The sequence below is a fragment of the Danio rerio genome, chromosome 15 (assembly GCF_052040795.2).
Source record: "Danio rerio strain M-AB ecotype USA chromosome 15, GRCz13ab, whole genome shotgun sequence".
NCBI classification, from domain to species: Eukaryota; Metazoa; Chordata; class Actinopteri; order Cypriniformes; family Danionidae; genus Danio; species Danio rerio.
The window spans coordinates 30192233-30211543 of NC_141035.1; the positions used below are offsets into that span (position 1 = coordinate 30192233).

The 19311-nt window shown below is 34.9% G+C and overlaps 1 protein-coding gene and 1 long non-coding RNA gene across 29 annotated transcripts in view; both read right to left on the reverse strand.

The window, feature by feature from the left end:
• The window catches only part of brip1 (BRCA1 interacting DNA helicase 1), a 112888-nt gene that overhangs the window by 63222 nt on the left and 30355 nt on the right, over positions 1 to 19311 (reverse strand). For all 28 annotated transcript variants that reach the window (XR_015508824.2, XR_015508822.2, XR_015508823.2 and 25 more), the window contains exons 11-14: positions 19063 to 19217; positions 17367 to 17535; positions 17114 to 17254; positions 15402 to 15563 (exon numbers count right to left, since the gene is read on the reverse strand). Coding sequence is in view for 14 of the 28 variants with exons in the window: in XM_087283384.2 (XP_087139510.1) it covers positions 15402 to 15563; positions 17114 to 17254; positions 17367 to 17535; positions 19063 to 19217 (627 nt within the window). In the remaining 14 variants the exon portion in view is untranslated. The remainder of the gene's footprint in view (positions 1 to 15401; positions 15564 to 17113; positions 17255 to 17366; positions 17536 to 19062; positions 19218 to 19311) is intronic.
• On the reverse strand, positions 11985 to 14576 carry LOC147833693 (uncharacterized). The gene is made up of 2 exons (XR_015509572.1): positions 13550 to 14576; positions 11985 to 13491 (listed from the first exon to the last, which is right to left on the reverse strand). It is a non-coding gene; the product is annotated as an uncharacterized LOC147833693 (long non-coding RNA).

The window sequence follows — 19311 nt, forward strand, 5'->3', positions numbered from 1 at the left end:
ATGTTAAACGATAAACGTTATTAAAATGTGCTTAAAATACGTTGACCTGAGCATAACCTGATAATAAAATGCTATCCCTTAAAAGACAGGTACGCAACATGCAAGCACAAAGACTCCTTGTATAAGCTTGTTGTTTATATTCCCAAAGCTGTAATTTGTAAGGCCTTATAAAAGCGGGAGAAATACAATACAGTGCCACTCCAGGAGTCCCTTGGCTCAAAGGGTAATGGTCCTAATGCTTTTATCTCACAGATGCTGTGAGTAAACATCACTCTATGTCTGCTTCCATGCAGTCATTTCATTACAAGCACATTTTCCACATCCCTCATCTTGACAGACTAGTGCCCTAGTTTGAGAAATCAAACTGAAAAGGCAAGCCAGTGAGCAGTTAGGTAGAAAAGCAAGATTGCCATAAGCTGTTTCATTCATTATAAAACTAAAGTTGGGTATAAAGTTATCATCATATTAAAATTGACACCTGTACTTTCAAAATCGCATTGCTTTTATTGAGGTGAACAATTAACCTGTGCAAGTTAAAGGGAAAGTTTACCCAAAAATGTTTATTCTGTTGACATTTATTCACCATCAAGTAGTTTTAAACCTTTATGAGATTCTTTACTCTGTTGAACACAACGGAAGATATTTCGGAGAAAGCTGGAAACCTTTTAATCATAGATTTACATAGCATGAAAATCAAATAATAGAGAAGTTAATAGTTATAGTTTTTCAGCCTTCCTTGACTCTTGGAATAAAAAAGGGAAAAGAAAATACATTTATATTTATATTACACTTATAAAATAAAAATGACACCACCAATCACTGGAAATAATATAGTGTATTAATATAATAGCCTACACAACTAGGGCTGCATAATATATCGTTTTAGCATCAATATCGCAGTCTGCAATATTCATATCGCAGGATCAGCAATGAGAATTTGGGATTATAGTTGATCAGCCCCACAGTTAAAAACGTGATTTTTGGGATCATTGCAAAGTTTAACACTAAAATAGCAAGGAGATTCTCATTTCAATGTGTTTTTAAGACCTGTGACTGTAAGATTTAAGCAAATTTAAAATAAGAGGTTATAATGGTGTACAAACCAAAATAACTTGTATTTAATTATTTATGAAATAAAGATTTAACACTATACAGTGTTATATTATATATTATATGTACTGCAATACTGTTAGATTACACAGAAAACCATAAAATTCATTTGTATTGGTTCAATTGTAGAGTATTTTTATGCAATACATTCTACATAATGATCCCAATGAATAAAATAAATGAATGGATTTGATAGATTAATTGCAAATGGAGTTACAAGTCATCTTCTTGTGAAAATACATTTATAATCACAATATTTACTGCAGACAAACTAAATCTCACAATGTCAGTTTTTGTTAAATATCGTGCACCCCTTATACACAACTGATTAAAAATTTTTTGAAATAGAAGAATAGTAAAAGAAAAGAACAGATAGTGAACTAGGGAGTCACTAGCTACGTTTCCATCTATCCATTTTTATGCACATTTTGGAGAAAAAAATAAGACTGATGGAAACAATTTTTATTCGATAAGAAAAGATGTGCATAAACTACGATGGAAACACTTTTACCAAATAAAATCCAGTATGCACATAACAAAATGTGATTTTGTTATAAGAGATCATGTGATGATAAAAATATGTGTGAATGAACAAAGCAGCAGGCTGAGCACATTGTAAAACATCTGAAAGGTTGTTTTGGTCATTTTAAAACGCCAGTATTAATGTTATTATATTATTAATTACCTCCAGAATTGTCAAAGGCATCTGTGCTCTGCGTATGACACCTTCAAATGGCACCACACGTTCATTGCATGTCAGCATTTGTTTTCTGAGGCGCAAGTAATTTATTAAATAAAGAAAAGATTCACGCAGCTTCTCCTACCACAGCAAATTCCATTTTTACTTTGATATTTGGTGCCAGTTATTCAGGAAGTGACAATTTTCTACTCTTTGATGACTTGGATGGAAACGCTGCTTTATTCACACATCTTTTATGCGATATTATCACAACCATATCACCCTGAAGCCTAAGACCGGTTACTCACTGAAGCTACGCAGTGCTGAGCCTGGTCAGTACCTGGATGGGAAACCACATGGGTAAACTAGGTAGCTGTTGAAAGTTGTGATAGTGAGGCCAGTAGGTGGTGATCAACCTGCGGTCTGTGTGAGTCCTAATGCCCCAATATAGTGAAAGGGACACTATACTGTCAGTGGGCGTCATTTTTCGGATGAGACGTTAAAGGCGTCCTGGCACTCTGAGGTTATTCAAAATCCTAAGGCACTTCTTGTAAAAAGAGTAGGGGTGTAACCCCGGTGTCCTGGCCCAATACCCTCTATCGACACTTAACCATCATTGCCTACCAATCATCCCCATCAACCAAATTAGCTTTATCTATGTCTTTCCACTCCACCAATAGCTGGTGTGTGGTGAGCGCACTGGCGTCAATGTCCTGTGGCTGCCGTCGCATCATCCAAGAGGATGCTGCACACTGGTGGTGGTGTGGAGAGACCCCCCTCATGATTGTGAAGCACTTTGGGTGTATGGCCATACACATTACACACTACATTACATTACAGTTTTGCGCATAAAATTAATTTGCATCTTTGGATGGAAACAAAGCTACTGAAGCCATTGTTTCAAATTATTTATTCAAAAAACCTTTTAAATGAAACAAATTATCTTCTTAATAAATTGCTGTAGATATAATAATTTTCCAAAACAATAAGATATGTCCAGAACAATTGATGCTTTCTCTATTTAGGTCTGAATAATCAGTGCATTAGACAGGCATTCTCTGATTTAAGATGTATAAAAAAGTGTGCATGCTTCACATCTGATTCATCAAACATTAAAAAAAACAAAACAAAAAACAATTACCTGCTGTCAAAATCATAAACAAGGACGATATGAATTGGCATCATCCAATGTTGCCAAACGTAATTAGGCATGGCAAGTGTGCACTTTTGTTTTAAGATGTTTGGACAAGAAATGGGAGTTTGTGGGGGTGGTGGTGATGGGATGAGCACATGGCCTTCATGCCTAATTCATGGGCATTATCTGACAAGAGCATCGCTGTTTCCACAGGGCCTAGACTGGGACACAGCAGAATGAAAATGTCAATCTGCACACTTGGCTGAGGCTCAGGTGCACAAACATGGCAGAAGTGACCCTTCGCCATCGCTCGCTGAGGTCAGTGACAGTGCCATCAAACAGATGGTGTGCTCAAAGACGACATGAATGCACTAGTACCAAACAAGCTCCGACAAATGATAAGAGGCATTTAACCTTAAATCCTCATTCCATTGTGTTTATGCAATGATAAACACTGTTTAATGTCAGGTTTTAAAACTTTTTAAAGGAATAGTACAATTATTTCCAAAGTTAATACTCCAGCAAAATGTAAGAGTGTCTCTGAAAATGGCATGACAACAGCACTGGGCTACTTTTAACCATCAGTATGAGTGTATGAGGTGTGTGAAGCTCTACTTCTGACACCTCGTCTCTCACACTGTTCCCGAGGGCTGTGAGTTCACGACAGCGGTGACCCAGACTCATGTCTTATTCAAGGCCCATTTACAGCAGACCAGAATCTCACATCTTTAGAACTCAGTGGCAGAATAGCTTCATCTGCAATAGACCCACAACGCAAACAGGAATTATGCTCACACTATCGGTTTGGTAAATGAGAACTATTTCTAGTTTACTTTAATTTAGTACATTAGACAAATACTGATACAATTCAATATTGCTGTATTATGTTTAGTTATACTGTGTGTGTAATCCAAAAGAAGAAATCAGGAAAAAAATATACCAAAAAAATGAGAGCAGTTAGAAATTTGCAGTCAAGGTAAAACATTTGCAGAGTTTCTACAGGTTTTATCAAGACAAATTTAAGAAGTTTTAAGACCTTTTTAAGACAATAATAAATTAAATTTCAGACTTACACAAAGCTAAACGTTAAATATGTTTTTAATGGCCAAGTTAAAACCTTAGAAAAACATTAAAAACAAATGTTATTGTAAAGAAGATAATTAAACCATATTAATATGTAAATAGAGTTAATAAATAAATGTTTCTTTAAACTTTTATTAAAATTTATTGTTAGTGATTGGATGGGTGTTGGCCCACTTTACATGAACATAGGAAAATTAAGACCCGGTAAAAATGATTTAAGACTTAAGATTTAAGATTTTTTAAGACCTTTTTAAGACCAAAATGAATGAAATTTCAGACTTACACAAGGCTAAATGCTAAAGATGCTTTAATGGGCAAGCTTTAACCTTAATAAAAAAAACCTTTACAAAATGGTATTATAAGGAAGATGATTGTTTGTTTGTTTGTTTTATTTATAGAGAACATTTAAAAACAACAGATGTTGACCGAAGTGCTTTACAAAAAGACCAGCATACAAAATCTATACAAGTAGCAATAACTTGTATTGAATCCTAAATTGGACTGGGAACCAGTGAAGAGATGACAAAACTGGCGAGATACTAGAATTTTTTTTTTCTTTCTTTTTTTATCCCAGTTAAAAGCCTAGCAGCTGCATTTTGAACCAGCTGCAGGCATACAATTGAAGCCTGCAAAACTTGAGTTGCAGTATTCCAATCTGGACATAATAAAAACATTGATGATGGTTTCCGACTCCTTGAAAGACAGGAAAGGTTTCAATTTGGCAATGTTTCTTAATTGATGGAAACCACTGTTGACATTGTATTTATTTGCTTATCAAACTTTAACTCAGTGTCAAAGATAACTCCAAGACTTTTTGCGTGACTGTGGACCTTAGGCTTAAGTGAACCTAATTGATTAATTGTAGATTCACAGACACTCAGAGGGCCAAATGTTAGTACTTCTGTTTTTTATTTATTCAAGTGTAAAAATTACCAGCCAACTATTCCTTAATCTCTTTAAAACAGGTAAAAAAGGACTGTAAAACAAAGATTTATCCCATTTTTATGGGCATATAAAGCTGAGTCTCATCAGCAAAGAGATGGTAGCTAATTTTATGGTTCTAACAGATAGCAGCCAAGGGAAGCATGTAAAAAAGAGCTGGGCCCAAAATTGAGCCTTGGGGGACACCACAGGAAGAAAGATGAGGAAGAAAAATTGAAGAACTATTCAAAACATTTTTTTGAATCCCAGCACACAATCTTAAACACTCAATCCAAATATTGTGATGTATTGTGTCAAATGCCGCAGTCAGGTCTAGTAAAACTAGAAGTGCGCATTTTCCAGAATCAACAGTCAGAAAAATATCATTAGACACTTTAAGGAGAGCTGTCTTAGTGCTATGCCGTGTCCTAAAACCAGATTGAAATGTCTAAATCATATTCACTCTTAATCATAGATTAAACCATATTAATAAGTAAATGGAGTTAATAAATAAACGTTTCTTAAAACTTTTATTAAAATATATTGTTAGTGATAAAATAAATAAAATGTAGAAAAGGAAAAAAAAAATGTGTGAGAGTGATATCGGCAGCCAGAACACAGAGAGCAACATCAAATTTACGGTCCTGTCCCATAGACACTGTGTTAAAAAAACATCTCACATAAGTGGTAATTTGTAATTTGATGCAAATATGATATACTACATATACAAATTCATATAAATGTTTTTACATTAAAAAAATTTTAATATAAAAATTTCAAGAATTTAAGAATATAATAACCGTTAAATGTGGAAAGGGTCCATTTATTTAATTACACCCTTAGCCAATTATATCGGTGAACATTTACTTTGAATTTACATCTAAATGCTACTCACCCCCATCAGGGACTGTTCCTCCCATTAGCTTCTGGGAAGAGGTTCCGCAGCATTAAACGCAGAACCACCAAGTTCTGTAGAAGCTTTCTGCCACTGGCCATCAGACTGTTAAAACTCTTAAAGGGTCACAATGTATTTATTTATGTTTTTGTGCTACTGTGATACTGTCAGTCAGCTGCTATGTATTTGATTAAAATTGTTAAATGTTATATTATACTATTTACTGTTTAGGGTTATTTGTATTGAAACTGTGGAGCTAATGCTACGAAATTTCATTCTGTGCATACGTACATGTGAATGTGAATAAAGTACCTAATTGAATGACTGACTTGACTGACTAAATCACATTTTTGGTGTCAACATTCTGATAACATTTTAAGTGAGTCTAAGCCTAACAGAACAATGCAAAAACACTTTTTACATTCTCCATTTAAATTTTTATTGACTTACTGTGATCAGACTGTTAATGTGTTTTTGTGTACATGTAGCTGCCTTGGTTTTTTGTAAATAAATAGAAAAGCTGTTTGTCTCACATTTAGAGACATCTGCACAAAAAATAGGTTAACACTTCCAGAGCTATTGATAAAACAAAGTGGAGTGAAGACTATCTAGCGACAGTGCACAGGCACAATAAAAGGTGAATAATTCATTGTGGTTATTCGACTAAATATATGCATCACTCAGCTTGTGTCACCATGCTAGGTTAAGTCAACCGGATGCAGTTCTCAGAGGGGACACAGTGGTGAGGTGGTACTGTGCATCTCTCTTTCGCTCTCATTTCCTTTGCCACCTACACTACTCTTTATCTAGTTTCCTTCAACATTGACGCCATTCTGTCATGTGGCAACACATTGCTGCTTTTTTCTTCACAAAAGGCCTTTGAATAATGGACAAACATGGTTGTAAGGTGGCATAAATGAAACATAGGGCCCTGGTGGTGGCAGGAGAAAACGTGTAGCTGTTGTAAATAATTCAGTCGTCAAATATCACAGTGACGATCACGCCAAGGACGGAGCGGAGTGGCGCCTCTGCCACCTGCCTGCAAGCAGCCACACTCCTCGGTGCTGACGTGGAGCAGGCCATTAGTGTGAGGCCAACAGTGAGAACTGAACATCAAAGATAACAAACAAGATCTGTTGAAGTATGGATCTGCTGTTATCTAGAGCTATAACTGGAATAAGGGGTTGCCTCACTAATGGACAGTTTAAAGAAAGAGAATTGTATAAAGTCCAATAGTGGGCCTCAGTAATCCTCAAGGTGGGCTGTGCCTTTTAATTATTTAAATATTATCCTATAATTGTTTGATTTCTTTTTTTAATGAATGTGTTTAATTAAAATGATCAAAGCATGGCCTTTTATGCTCAATGATTGATTTCTTCAGGCTTGATTTGTACAACAATATAACTGTATACAGACTTTGGCCCAATTCCAATTCTACCCCTTAGCCCTTCTCTTTACCTCTACCGCTCGGTTTGCGCATTCACGTAAAAGGGTAGGGTTGTCACAGTTCTCCTAAGCTTGAAGGCATAGGGCTAAGGAAAAGAGCTAGAAAGCCCTTGAAACAGAGATTTTCCAGAGTGACAAACAAAATCAAGGGTTAAGAAAATTTCACAGAATACACCGTCTACAACAGCAGCATGGATGCATACGCAAGCCAGGAGATGCACAAATTAGTATTTTGTATTATTTCACAAACAAGTATATGTTTTAAAACATTCATAACTGTGTTCGTGTTTTACATTTATAGTTTTTAATAACTAAATTTATACAATAACAATAATTATGAAAAAACAATTAAATTTCGCGATCTATAATGCAGAATAATAACTCCTGTATAGTAGTCCCATACTTTCACATTTGCAACTCAATGACACTGATAGCCTGTCAAAAAAGTCTAGTGGCTGGGAATGAGCTTTTTACAGTGTCTTGTCTAACGTTACAGTTGTTTTCTTGTGTTTACATACATGAATATGAGAACGTGATTTCCTAAAGTTACATACCAAAAAATAACGCTAGTGGAATAACTACAGCCGTCACAATCATCAATCTCATATGAAGTGATCGGGATGACATGTGCAGGCGTTGAACACTGTTTCAAAAGCCAAGAGGAAGGGATAGGGGTAAAAAAAAAAAATGGGATTGGGCCTATTTTAGCGTACCCAAAACTGAAAAAGTTATGCTATTGATTTCTAACCCTTACGTCCTTCCAAACCACTGAGACCTTCATCGGAACACAAATGAGGACATTTTAGGTGAAATCTGAGAGTCTCTCATTCTCCGTAGATAGCAACAGTCCAGGCATCCTCAAAATAGACTATATGCCTTCACTTGTTCAATCAGAATATTAGGAAGCTATGAAAAATCCTCAACTAATTACGCACATATAACCTGAATAATTTGTTTATGTGCCATGCTTGGGTGCACCTTTGACGTATTAGTTTAAATGCTCCTATGCTTTGTTTTAAACAGAAGAAGTTACACGCATGGGCATCTGGAGAGGTATGTCACTGCACAGTGCTCATGAACATGCCCAATATACTGACACAGAGGAAAAGAAACTGTACAATAAGTCATTACTTTTGCTTTATGCAAGCACAAAAGTATTCTTGTAGCTTGAAATTATTCCATTTGAATCACTGAAAGAATATAGTCTGTTTTGATCATGTTTTTCTAGAGTTGGGACTGTTGCCGTCAGTGGCCGTCAGCCGTCAGATTTTACCGAACATTTTTGTGCTCAGGGGTTTGGAATAACATGGGATGAGTAATTAATAACACAATTTTCCTTTTTGCGTAAACTAACCCTTTAAAAGTGCCACAAACCATCCAACCAGTGCACGCCAGCTAGGCCTACATCTCTCAGTTGCATAAAGCAAAAAGTCACAGATGATTAGAGTAATAAATAATAATCAGCTCACACAATTCCTGTAAATCGTGTTGTTTATTCACCAACTGAGTGCTTACTACATTTTTGCGTGAACAATTCATTATATTTGAACAGTTGTCCAAATTAACGTCCTGTAAGTGTTTCATAATGGACACTTAACGATACAAGAGGATCTTACATGCCTCAGTGGCATTTATGCATATATGAGCATTAGATGCAATCCAGAGAAAGAACTCTTCCTGTCAGCGATAAGATTATTTCAAGTTGATTTAGAATGTATTTATTGCATTTTACATTTCAGTTTTTTTTTTTTTTTAACAAAAAGTATATACATTTAGTCAGTCAAGGAAAAGGCAAGAAAAAAATCTCTCATTTGTCCCTGTTGATTGTTTAAATTTAGCTTTTTTTAATAACATGCAGAAGAGTGATAGCTGAAGGCAAAACAAATGTTTAGCTAATATACAAGTTTTAAAAATAAACTTTTCTTTTTGCTGAGGAGTACAGTATAATAGGAAATGTCAGGCAGAGGGGGACATTGAAAAACTGGCTGTAGAAGGTGGGCCACAAAAAAAGCAAAAAAGATTCAAAACACATGGCCTAATTGATAGGATTATGTTCAATAAAAATAGTAATACATTTTTTTATAATATCTGTTTAATCTTCAACAAGCATAATTTTAAATGTTATTTTGAGGGTAAATTTGTCAGGCAATAATTGTGTGATTAAATCGTTCATATTTAGTCCTTGTTATTATTGTCATAAATGAGAATCAGCATGGGGGTGGCACAGTAGCTCAGTGGTTAAAACTGTCACCTCATAGCAAGAAGGTAGCTGGTTCGAGCCCTGGTCCCCGTGTTTATGTGGGTTTCCTCCAGGTGTTCTGGTATCCCCCCACAGTCCAAAGACATGCGGTACAGGTGAATTGAATAAACTACACTAGCTGTAGTGTATGAGTGTGAGAGTGTACAGGTGTTACCTAGTACTGGGGCATCCGCTGTGTAAAAAATATGCTTGATAAGTTGGTAGTTCATTCCGCTGTGGCGACCTCTGATAAATAAAGCGACTAAGCTGAATGAAAATGAAATGAAATGAGAATCAGCATGGCTGGCTGCTAACATGGCTTTTGTTTTGTATTTGTTTCGTTTTACATTTACAGGGATGAACATTCAGTCCGCAGAATTTCTCATGAGCCCCTGAAGATTTGGTTCGATGTGAATGACTAAATTTACGTATAAAAATGAAAATATTCAATTGTTAAAATGGTTTTGTTTGTTTGTTTTAATGTATTATTGCACTTTATTAATTATGTAATAAAATATATAAAATATCAAATAGTGCAATCATTTAAACAAAACTAAAATAACTAAATACAAAGAAAGATTTTTAATATTGAAATAAATGTTACAAATATACATTTAAAACTTTCTTTAAATATATATATATATATATATATATATATATATATATATATATATATATATATATATATATATATATATATGATGTATAGTAGATCACATGTGATACAGTATCTTAACTGATGCTGTTGAGACAGCATTTATGGCTATGCTCAAGATCCCGCAGACAGTATGAGCAGGCCTTGGGGGCTCATAGGCTGCATTCAGACCCCCTGCAGAGCACTTTGACTTTGAGAGGATGCAAGTTGTTCAGACTTCTCCACCAGCCCCTCCTCTCCACCCACCTCAAATGCCAGGCGCCAGCTAAGATGCATCTTCACACAGACAGCTTGGCGACGTCAGTTCTAATGGCCCTTATCTTAATCTGCTTTAAAAGCATCCTGCAATTCCACAAGATCTTTTCACCTTTCCTAGCCCACATTTAATAAGCAGGCCCTTACAGCTGTTTAGCCTGTCTTGTCATGAGGTCATGCCAAAAAGCATGGGCCAATATTGTTAACAGGGGTCCAACTGAGACACGTTGAAAGACCAAAACCACATGCTAAGAGGAAAATCTGACAACCTAACATGTAAACAGATATTTTTGATGATCTTAATCGAGCAAAAGTCATATTCAGTCAGGATATTAATCCATTTAAAGTTCTACAAATATATATATATATATATATATATATATATATATATATATATATATATATATATATATATATATATATATATATATATATATATATATATATATATATATAATTATTATTATTATTAAAGAAATATGTTAATGAATAGAGGTGACAAAAAATTAGAAAGGTATGATGAAATTTCAGTTAATGGCTGTTTGCAATACTATATATTTTTGAAGTATGAGTTTTAATTTGATTTGATTTATTTGTTTATTTATTTTGAACAAAAAGTCATAGATTTAATGATAATTTAAAACCAAAGTTTTGTAGTCACATTCTCAAAGTGGAGTATATACTCTGAATTTTACAACAGGATCCACGCATGTTTGTTTGTTTAAATGCCATGCCAGCTTCTATTGCTATTTCCAAGGTGAGAAAATGTATACTGCACTTAGACAAGCGGTTATTTAAATGTTATTGTTGCTGTATTTAGTTTAACAGTGTAAAAAATCTCTTCCTAAGAATAAACTGGATAAAAAACTCGCATAACTAAAGCAAACATAATTCATAAATAAGATGTTTTTACAAAAGGGAACACATGGGAGGATCTTCTCCTAGTTTTAAAAACTAGTGTCATCCTAGAGTGACCGATTCGACAGTAATCCCACTGAATGCACGGGTTGAAAAGTTTATAAAGGTTTTTATTTCCAACATTGGGGCTTATTTCATTGAGTTTATTTCTTATATGCAGATTGCCATTTGTTTTTTGCATGACAGTAGTCAACAGTTTAAAAGTAAAAAAAGATAAAAATGCATTTTTACAAAGGCTCCTTATGTTTTCTTTCTATTTGGTGTCACCAAATTTCATTAAAACTATTTTCTCCAAGCAGTCTTTACTTCAAACTCTCATCCAGTACCTGTTTGGTGCAGGGTCATGAATGATTTGTAGCCAAAAGAAAGAGCAGAGGAGGCCTGTTACTCAAGACTTTGTATAGTGTCATGTGTTTGCATGCACTGTATACAACAGAAAATAATTAATTGAACTTAAAGCTTTCACCAAATAATTATAAATAGAACAGATTTTTTTGATTAATGTATTATGACATATACAGTTGAAGTCAGAATTATTAGTCCCTCCCTTTGCTTTTTTCTTTCTTTTTTAAATATTTCCTAAATAATGTTTTACAGAGCAAGGCAATTTTCACAGTGTATTGGGTAATATTTTTTATTCTGGAGAAAGTCTTATTTGTTTTATTTCAGCTAAAATAAAAGCAGTTTTTAATCGTTTAAAGACCATTTTAAGGTCAAAATTATTAGCATCTTTAAGCTATTTTTTTCAATAATCTACAGAACAAATCATCATTATACAATAAATTGCCTTATTACCCTAACTTGCCTAGTTAACCTAACTAACCTAGTTAAGCCTTTAAACATCACTAAGCTGCATATGCATTATAAATGACTTATTAAAACTATTATGTTTAAAAATGTGTTGAAAAAAATCGTCTTTCTGTTAAACAGAAATTGGAGAAAAAAATAAACAGAGGAGCTAATAATTCTGACTTCAACTGTAAATGAGGAACATGAAAAGCAATATTCCAAAAGCAATTCCTCTTAAACACATTATTGTGTTATTCAGAATAAAGTAAATGATTAGAATACTGGTGTCCATGTAACCTACACACTGATAGTATTGGGAACTTAAAAGCAGTGTGACACAATTGGTGTCATACTGCAGGGACAAATAGCCACATACACACACACACGCACGCACGCACGCACGCACGCACGCACACATGCACACACGCACACACATGAGATATACAGATCAAAGAAAAGTGTTGAGGGGTGTCTGGACGGGACACTCAGGCTCCAGAACATGCAGAGTCTCCAGTGAGTCCCTAAACTGCTCAATTTTCAGATTAAATATTAATCCACATGGAACGTTCATACATGAACATGATATACAACAGGGAATCTATGTGGTCAATATATGGAGAAACTGATTCTAGGGTTAAAGTTGGGGTTGCACACTACATTCATTGCAGGCTAAATACGCTGAAATATTAAATATATAGGAAGCGTAGATGAAGAACACACAAGATGAACATGTACATCTGAGACAACAGAAAAAGTTAATCATCCTCTCTAAGGGATGACAGGCAACTTGAATAGGGTTGAATTATTCATACGCTAAACGTAACAGACAATGAGGAACAAAGTATTTTTCAATGGCTTTCAATAATTGAGCCTGTTACCTGAAAAAGGATACAGAAAAACCGTAAGGCAGCACTCAAAGGTTTTGTTCATTATCCATAATACATTAAAGCTATGTATTAGCGCATATGGTCATCGTCTGACCACTGTTATTGAACTCTGAAACAGCGAGTTCTTGCGTTATGGCTTTGTAGATCCGGGATGTGAGACAGCAACCACAGTCTTACACAGCACACATATTATAATTTGATGGGGTTCTGAAGGAAACATCAGCATGTTTTCAGAAATACAAAGCTGTGGTCTCTAAGGCCTCCCAGTGGCAGTTTTGTAGAGCTGCAGTATCAAACTGACACACTCACTTTCAGCAAAACCCTTTGTTCAGAATCCTATGTTTGTTTGAACTCTTTATCATCTAAATATGCATACTTTCTAGTGTAGAGTAGCAATATATTGATCTGAGTGAAAAAATAATCTATTGTATTGCCTCAGTTCACATTTTATAGCCTTATTATTATTCCAACCATTAGCACTACACACACACACACACACACACACACACACACACACACACACACACACACACACACACACACACACACACACACACACACACACACACACACACACACACACACACACACACACACACACACAGGCTTATTCCAAAGTGGATTAAATTAATTTATATCCTCAAAATTCTACACACAATACCCCATAATGACAATGTGATAAAAGATTTTTTGAAATTGTTGTAAATTTATTAAAAATAAAAAAACAGAAAAATCACATATACATAAGTATTCACTGCCTTTGCTTAATACTTTGTTAATGCACCTTTGACAGCAATAACAGCCTCAAGTCTTTTTGAATATGATGCCAAAAGCTTGGCACTAGGCATGGGCCAGTAAGATTCTGACGGTATAAAACCTTGGATATAAATATCATCGTTTCACGGCATCAAGGTTATGTGCTCACTGATTTTCAGTACCTCTTAAGCTCTGTCGGGTTGGATGGGAAGTGACGATTTACAGCCATTTTCAGATCTCTTCAGAGATGTTCGATAGGATTTAGGTCTGGGCTCTGGCTGGGCCACTCAAGGACATTCACCGAGTTGTTGTGAAGCCACTTCATTGATATTTTGGCGGTGTGCTTTGGGTCACTGTCCTGCTGGAAGAGGTCAAGATCTCTATGAAGCAGGTTTTCATTCAGGATGTCTCTGGATATTGCTGCATTCATCTATCCCTCCATCCTGACTAGTTATCCAGTTCCTGCAGCTGAAAAACCACCATGCTTCACTGTAGGGATGGTATTTGCCTGGTAATGAGCAGTGCCTGGTTTCTCCAAACGTAACGCCTGGCATTCACTTCAAAGAGTTTAATTTAGTCTCATCAGACCAGAGAATTTTGATTCTTATGGTCTAAGAGTCCTTCAGATGCCTTTTGGCAAATTCTAGGCAGGGAGTGGCATCCGTCTGGCCACTCTAAGATACAGGCCTGATTGGTGGATTGCTGCACAGATAGTTGTCCTTTCTCCTCTCTCGACAGAAAACCGCTGGAGATAAGACAGAGTGACAATCAGGTTATTGATCACCTCCCTGACTAAGGTCCTTCTCCCCCGAGATGGCCGGCCAGCTCTAGGAAGAGTCCTAGTGGTTCCAAACATCTTCCACATATGGATGATGGAGGCCATAGTGCTCATTGGAACTTTCAGAGCAGCAAAATTGTTTCTGTAACCTTCCCAGCCTTGTGTCTCGAGACAATTCGGTCTCGAGGGTTTACAGAAAATTTCTTTGTCTTCATGCTTGGTTTGTGCTTTGATATGCACGGTCAACCCTGGGACCTTATGTAGACAGGTGTATACCTTTTAAAATCATGTCCAATCAACTGAATTTATCACAGGTGAACTCCAATTAAGCTGCTGAAACATCTCAAGAATAATCAGTGGACACAGAACGTACCTGAGCTTAACGAATAGCTGTGAATACTTATGTACATGTGATTTTTCAGCTTTTTTAATTGTAATAAATTTGCAACAATTAAAAAAATAATCTTTTTGTCTTTATGGGTTATTGTGTGTAGAATTTTGAGGAAATAAATAAATTTAATAAATTTGGTAATTAGGCTGTAACATTAAAAAATGTGGAAAAAGTGAAGTGCTAGGAATACTTTCTAGATGCACTGTATACCTATATTATATATATAACAGACTATTGCTCCGGTGCGTTAGTTATGTTTAGGTTTGATATAGCTTTAATATAGGTATAATATGGCTCCAGTGCTAATATATATATAGGTATAATATAGCTCCAGTGTTGATTTAACATTTATGATGATGTTTATTTTTTTAGCACTGGGGTCCCGCGAGACACAACATTTCACTGCAGTGTATATCCACACATGTAAAGGAATGAAAATTAAGTGCAACTTGACTTGTGTGTACCTTGTAAGATGGCAGGAAGCATAGGACCCCTCGACTCACTGTATGGCACACTTTCAACAGCAAGGCTCCTACTTCATCCTGGAAAGCAAATGTCTCTGCATGCTGAAATGTGGCGCAAAGTTTACGACCCTGAGGCCCTGCACCAATAGTACCAACCCAGACCTGTGACATAGACACAAATATTATAGAAGACAGAATTTAACAATTGATTCTACTGTTCAAATGTTGAAGTCATTAACATAAAAAAAAAAATATATATATATATATATATATATATATATATATATATATATCATACAGTGAAGACAAATAAAGTCAATGTAGAGAATAAAACAACGTGTTTTTAAATAATGTTCTTCATTAAAAAAACACTTAACAAACATTTAGGTTGGTAACACTTTAGAATAACTATCCGTTATAACTAGTTAATAGATCATTAATAAACTGTTAGTAAATGGGTTAAAAATGGCTTGTTAAATAAAAGTTAATAGTTTGTTCATTACTTATAACTGTGCCTCATAGATAGCCAACAGATAACTTACAAGCTGTTAGTTAACAAGTTATAAATGACTTGTTAACTTTATTTTAATGATTTATAACGATACCTAATAAATTAGAAACAGATAATGAACAAGCTGTTAGTAAATTACTTACTAAAGACTTGTTAAGTAAAAGTAAATAGTTTATATATGTTATTGGGACGTTATTATAGTTGCAACTATTCTTCATTTATTAACTGTTAGTAAATGAGGAATAGTTGCAACTTTAGAATAACATCCCAATAACATACATAAGCTAATAACTAACACTTAACCAATCTATTAACTTACACTTTACCAATCTGTTGTTCATAGTTTGTTAACAATCTACAAATACCAGTGAAACTTTGTTGAACAGCAAATGGATGGAATAAGTTCAAGTTCAACAAAAGTTTAACTGGTGTTAGTAGATTGGAACAACTGATATGTGATTTGTGAGTTAATATATTAGTTAAGTGTTAGTTATTAGCTTATGCATGTTGTTGGGATGTTATTCTAAAGTTGCAACTATTCCTCATTTACTAACAGTTAATAGATGAAGAATAATCACAACTTTAGAATAACGTCCCAGTAACATATATACACTATTAACTGATACTTAACAAGTCTTCAGTAAGTAATTTACTAAGAGCTTGTTGATGATCTGTTACTAATGTATTAGGTATAGCTATAATCATTAAAATACAGTTAAGAAGTCATTTACAACTTGTTAACTAACAGCTTGTAAGTTATCTGTTGGCTATCTATAAGGCACAGTTATAAATAATTAACAAACTATTACATTTTATTTAACAAGTCATTACTAACCCATTAACTAACAGTTTATTAATGATCTATTAACTAGTTATAACGGATAGTTATTCTAAAGTGTTACCTTTAGGTTTTACATATACGATAAGAACATATTAATGAAAAAACTGCAATAATATTTCACAACCTTTCAGTTTTTATAGTTTTTTTTTGAGTTACAATATTCACAATATTTACTGTATTTTTAACAAATGAATGCACTTATTAATTCATCCATTTATTAATATATACTCAATCTACTTTATTAACAAAAAAAAAAAAACTCTTAAGAGACTTAAAAATATTTAAAAACTTCACAAACAGTTGATATTAAAGTTCTACAAATAAGATCATTCTGTAGTTCAACGTGTAGAAGTGTTTGACCTGTGACTTGTTGATGACATGATTGGCCTCCAGCTGGATGGAAAATTTGATGCCCAGTTCTGAGGAAAAGGAGCCCATAGGAGAGAGGGTTCCTGAAGTGAGCACGATACTCCGCACTGTACTGCTCAGATCTGAAAATGCCTGTAATGACACGCGTCACCAATCACAACAAGCTTCCAGTTCATTCTCACACTGATAATGTAAAAAAAAAGAAAAATGTTGAATTTAAAAGAGCTATAACAGTTGCTCTCACCACAGCAGGGTTGAGGCACCAAAAGCTTAGTGTGTGCACTAGTGTTTTGGTGCGGTTGCTTTGTCGGCGACGATGGGGTCGTGCAAAAAAGCCCTGCGCATCTGGCAGGTCCTGCTGGGTGGTCCACATGTAGCTCTGCTGGAGGGCCACACGGTAATCATCTGCAAACCTGTACAGGGAAAATGAAAGAAAACCAACACTTAAACGTTGATTTACAGGATTCTGAGACATTAGGTGGCTTACTAGAACATGCAGAAGACACTTCATTTCAGCATTTCAGCACAGTGAAATAAAGTGCCAACAACGAATATGGAGGACTGTGACATTAGATTACTAACCTTTATCATCCTGCATTTTCCAAGTATGAGATAATAAAGATAGATTTTTATTTTTAACAACATTACCAATATATTTGTTTTTTCATTGATTATTTCAAACTATTCCTTTAAACACTTACTGATTCAATCATTTAACATCGATTTGTAAATACATTACAAAACATATTTTCAGATAAATTTCAATTGAATATTTTGAGACCAAGTATTGTAACAAGTCAAAAATGTCACAAATTGATGGAAAGACAATGTCATGGCTTTCTTCAACAGATTTCAAATAATTTGACAAAAAGGTAATTAGAATATGGAAATTATTTTTACGCATCTCTCAGCAAAAAGTGCGGTTGTTTCTAAGTATTTTTTTTTGTCATTTCAGGTGCAAACACAGGGTATATGCAGGAATCCTAATGGTAATTTCAAAACCTTTTTAAGACTTTAAAGACCATTTCAGAATATGTTAAGACCTCATCACCACTTCAAGTTGTAATCAGTATTAAACCTTTCACTTAATAAACAGCTGTTGATAAACAGTTGTAGTTAAATAAACAAATGGAACACAACCATGCAACAGAACTCAGATAAGCTCAGAAGAAAGAAAGCTTGAAAGAATAAATTATGCGGTTGTTTTGGCTTCAGCCACTGTTTAAACTCGTCTTTTTCCAACCAGGAGTACGCAGGCTTACATTTTCCCATTTTGCCATCTGCTTTGCTCTATGGGTTTGCTACATGTGGAGTCACATCACCTTCCCGCATTTGTCGCAAAAACATGACATAACCCGGACAATGGAGTTTGGCCGGACGCGCCCCGGCCTGAACCAATCGCGTGGATTGAGCTCACCGTTGTTAACATTAAGAGGAAAATAAATGTATTTATGCTCTTTTGGGGTCAAACACTTTAGACAACGCTTGAACAGAATTTAAGACCTCGTAAAAACATGATTAAGATTTTTTTTATAACTTTTAAGGGCCCTAATTTTGTCATAATTAATTTATCAATTTTTAATACACCACGGACACCCTGAAATATATGCACTTTACATGCAGTTACATTAGAAGTCTTTTCTCAGATAATTCATACTTAAAGCTCAATTTCTCAAAAATCAACACATCAAATATTGCTATTATTATAACTAAATTAATAATTTTCTTTTTGCAGCTTATTTTGAATTTGTAGTTCTCCTTTAAACTGAACACTTAAACCTTTTTTAAACTTTAAGAAGTCCACTAGCATAACGCCATAAAGGTGGACTAGAAGCTATAAAACTCCTATTCCCATTTCAAGGAGTCTTTAAAAATCACTGCCAAAAACCTTTTTAGAGATAGTAAGGTAAGAAGAATGATGGGTAGTTTGTGATAATGACCTGCAATTTTGTCTGAAAAGAAATTCCAGCACCATAAAGAGGCTTTTGAGCATTGACTGAGTGTTGGAGCTGATGGTGGGAACCTGCACAGTCTCTTCTCTCCCGTTCACTAGCCCGACTCGCTCCTCCTTCTCCAGCACCGCTGCCAGGTTTTTCTACACAAAGCAGACACAAATAAGATAACAAAAAAAGGGGGCAAACTGTTAGTATACTCTTCTGGTCAAAGGAGAGGAAGATGCACGGAAGAAG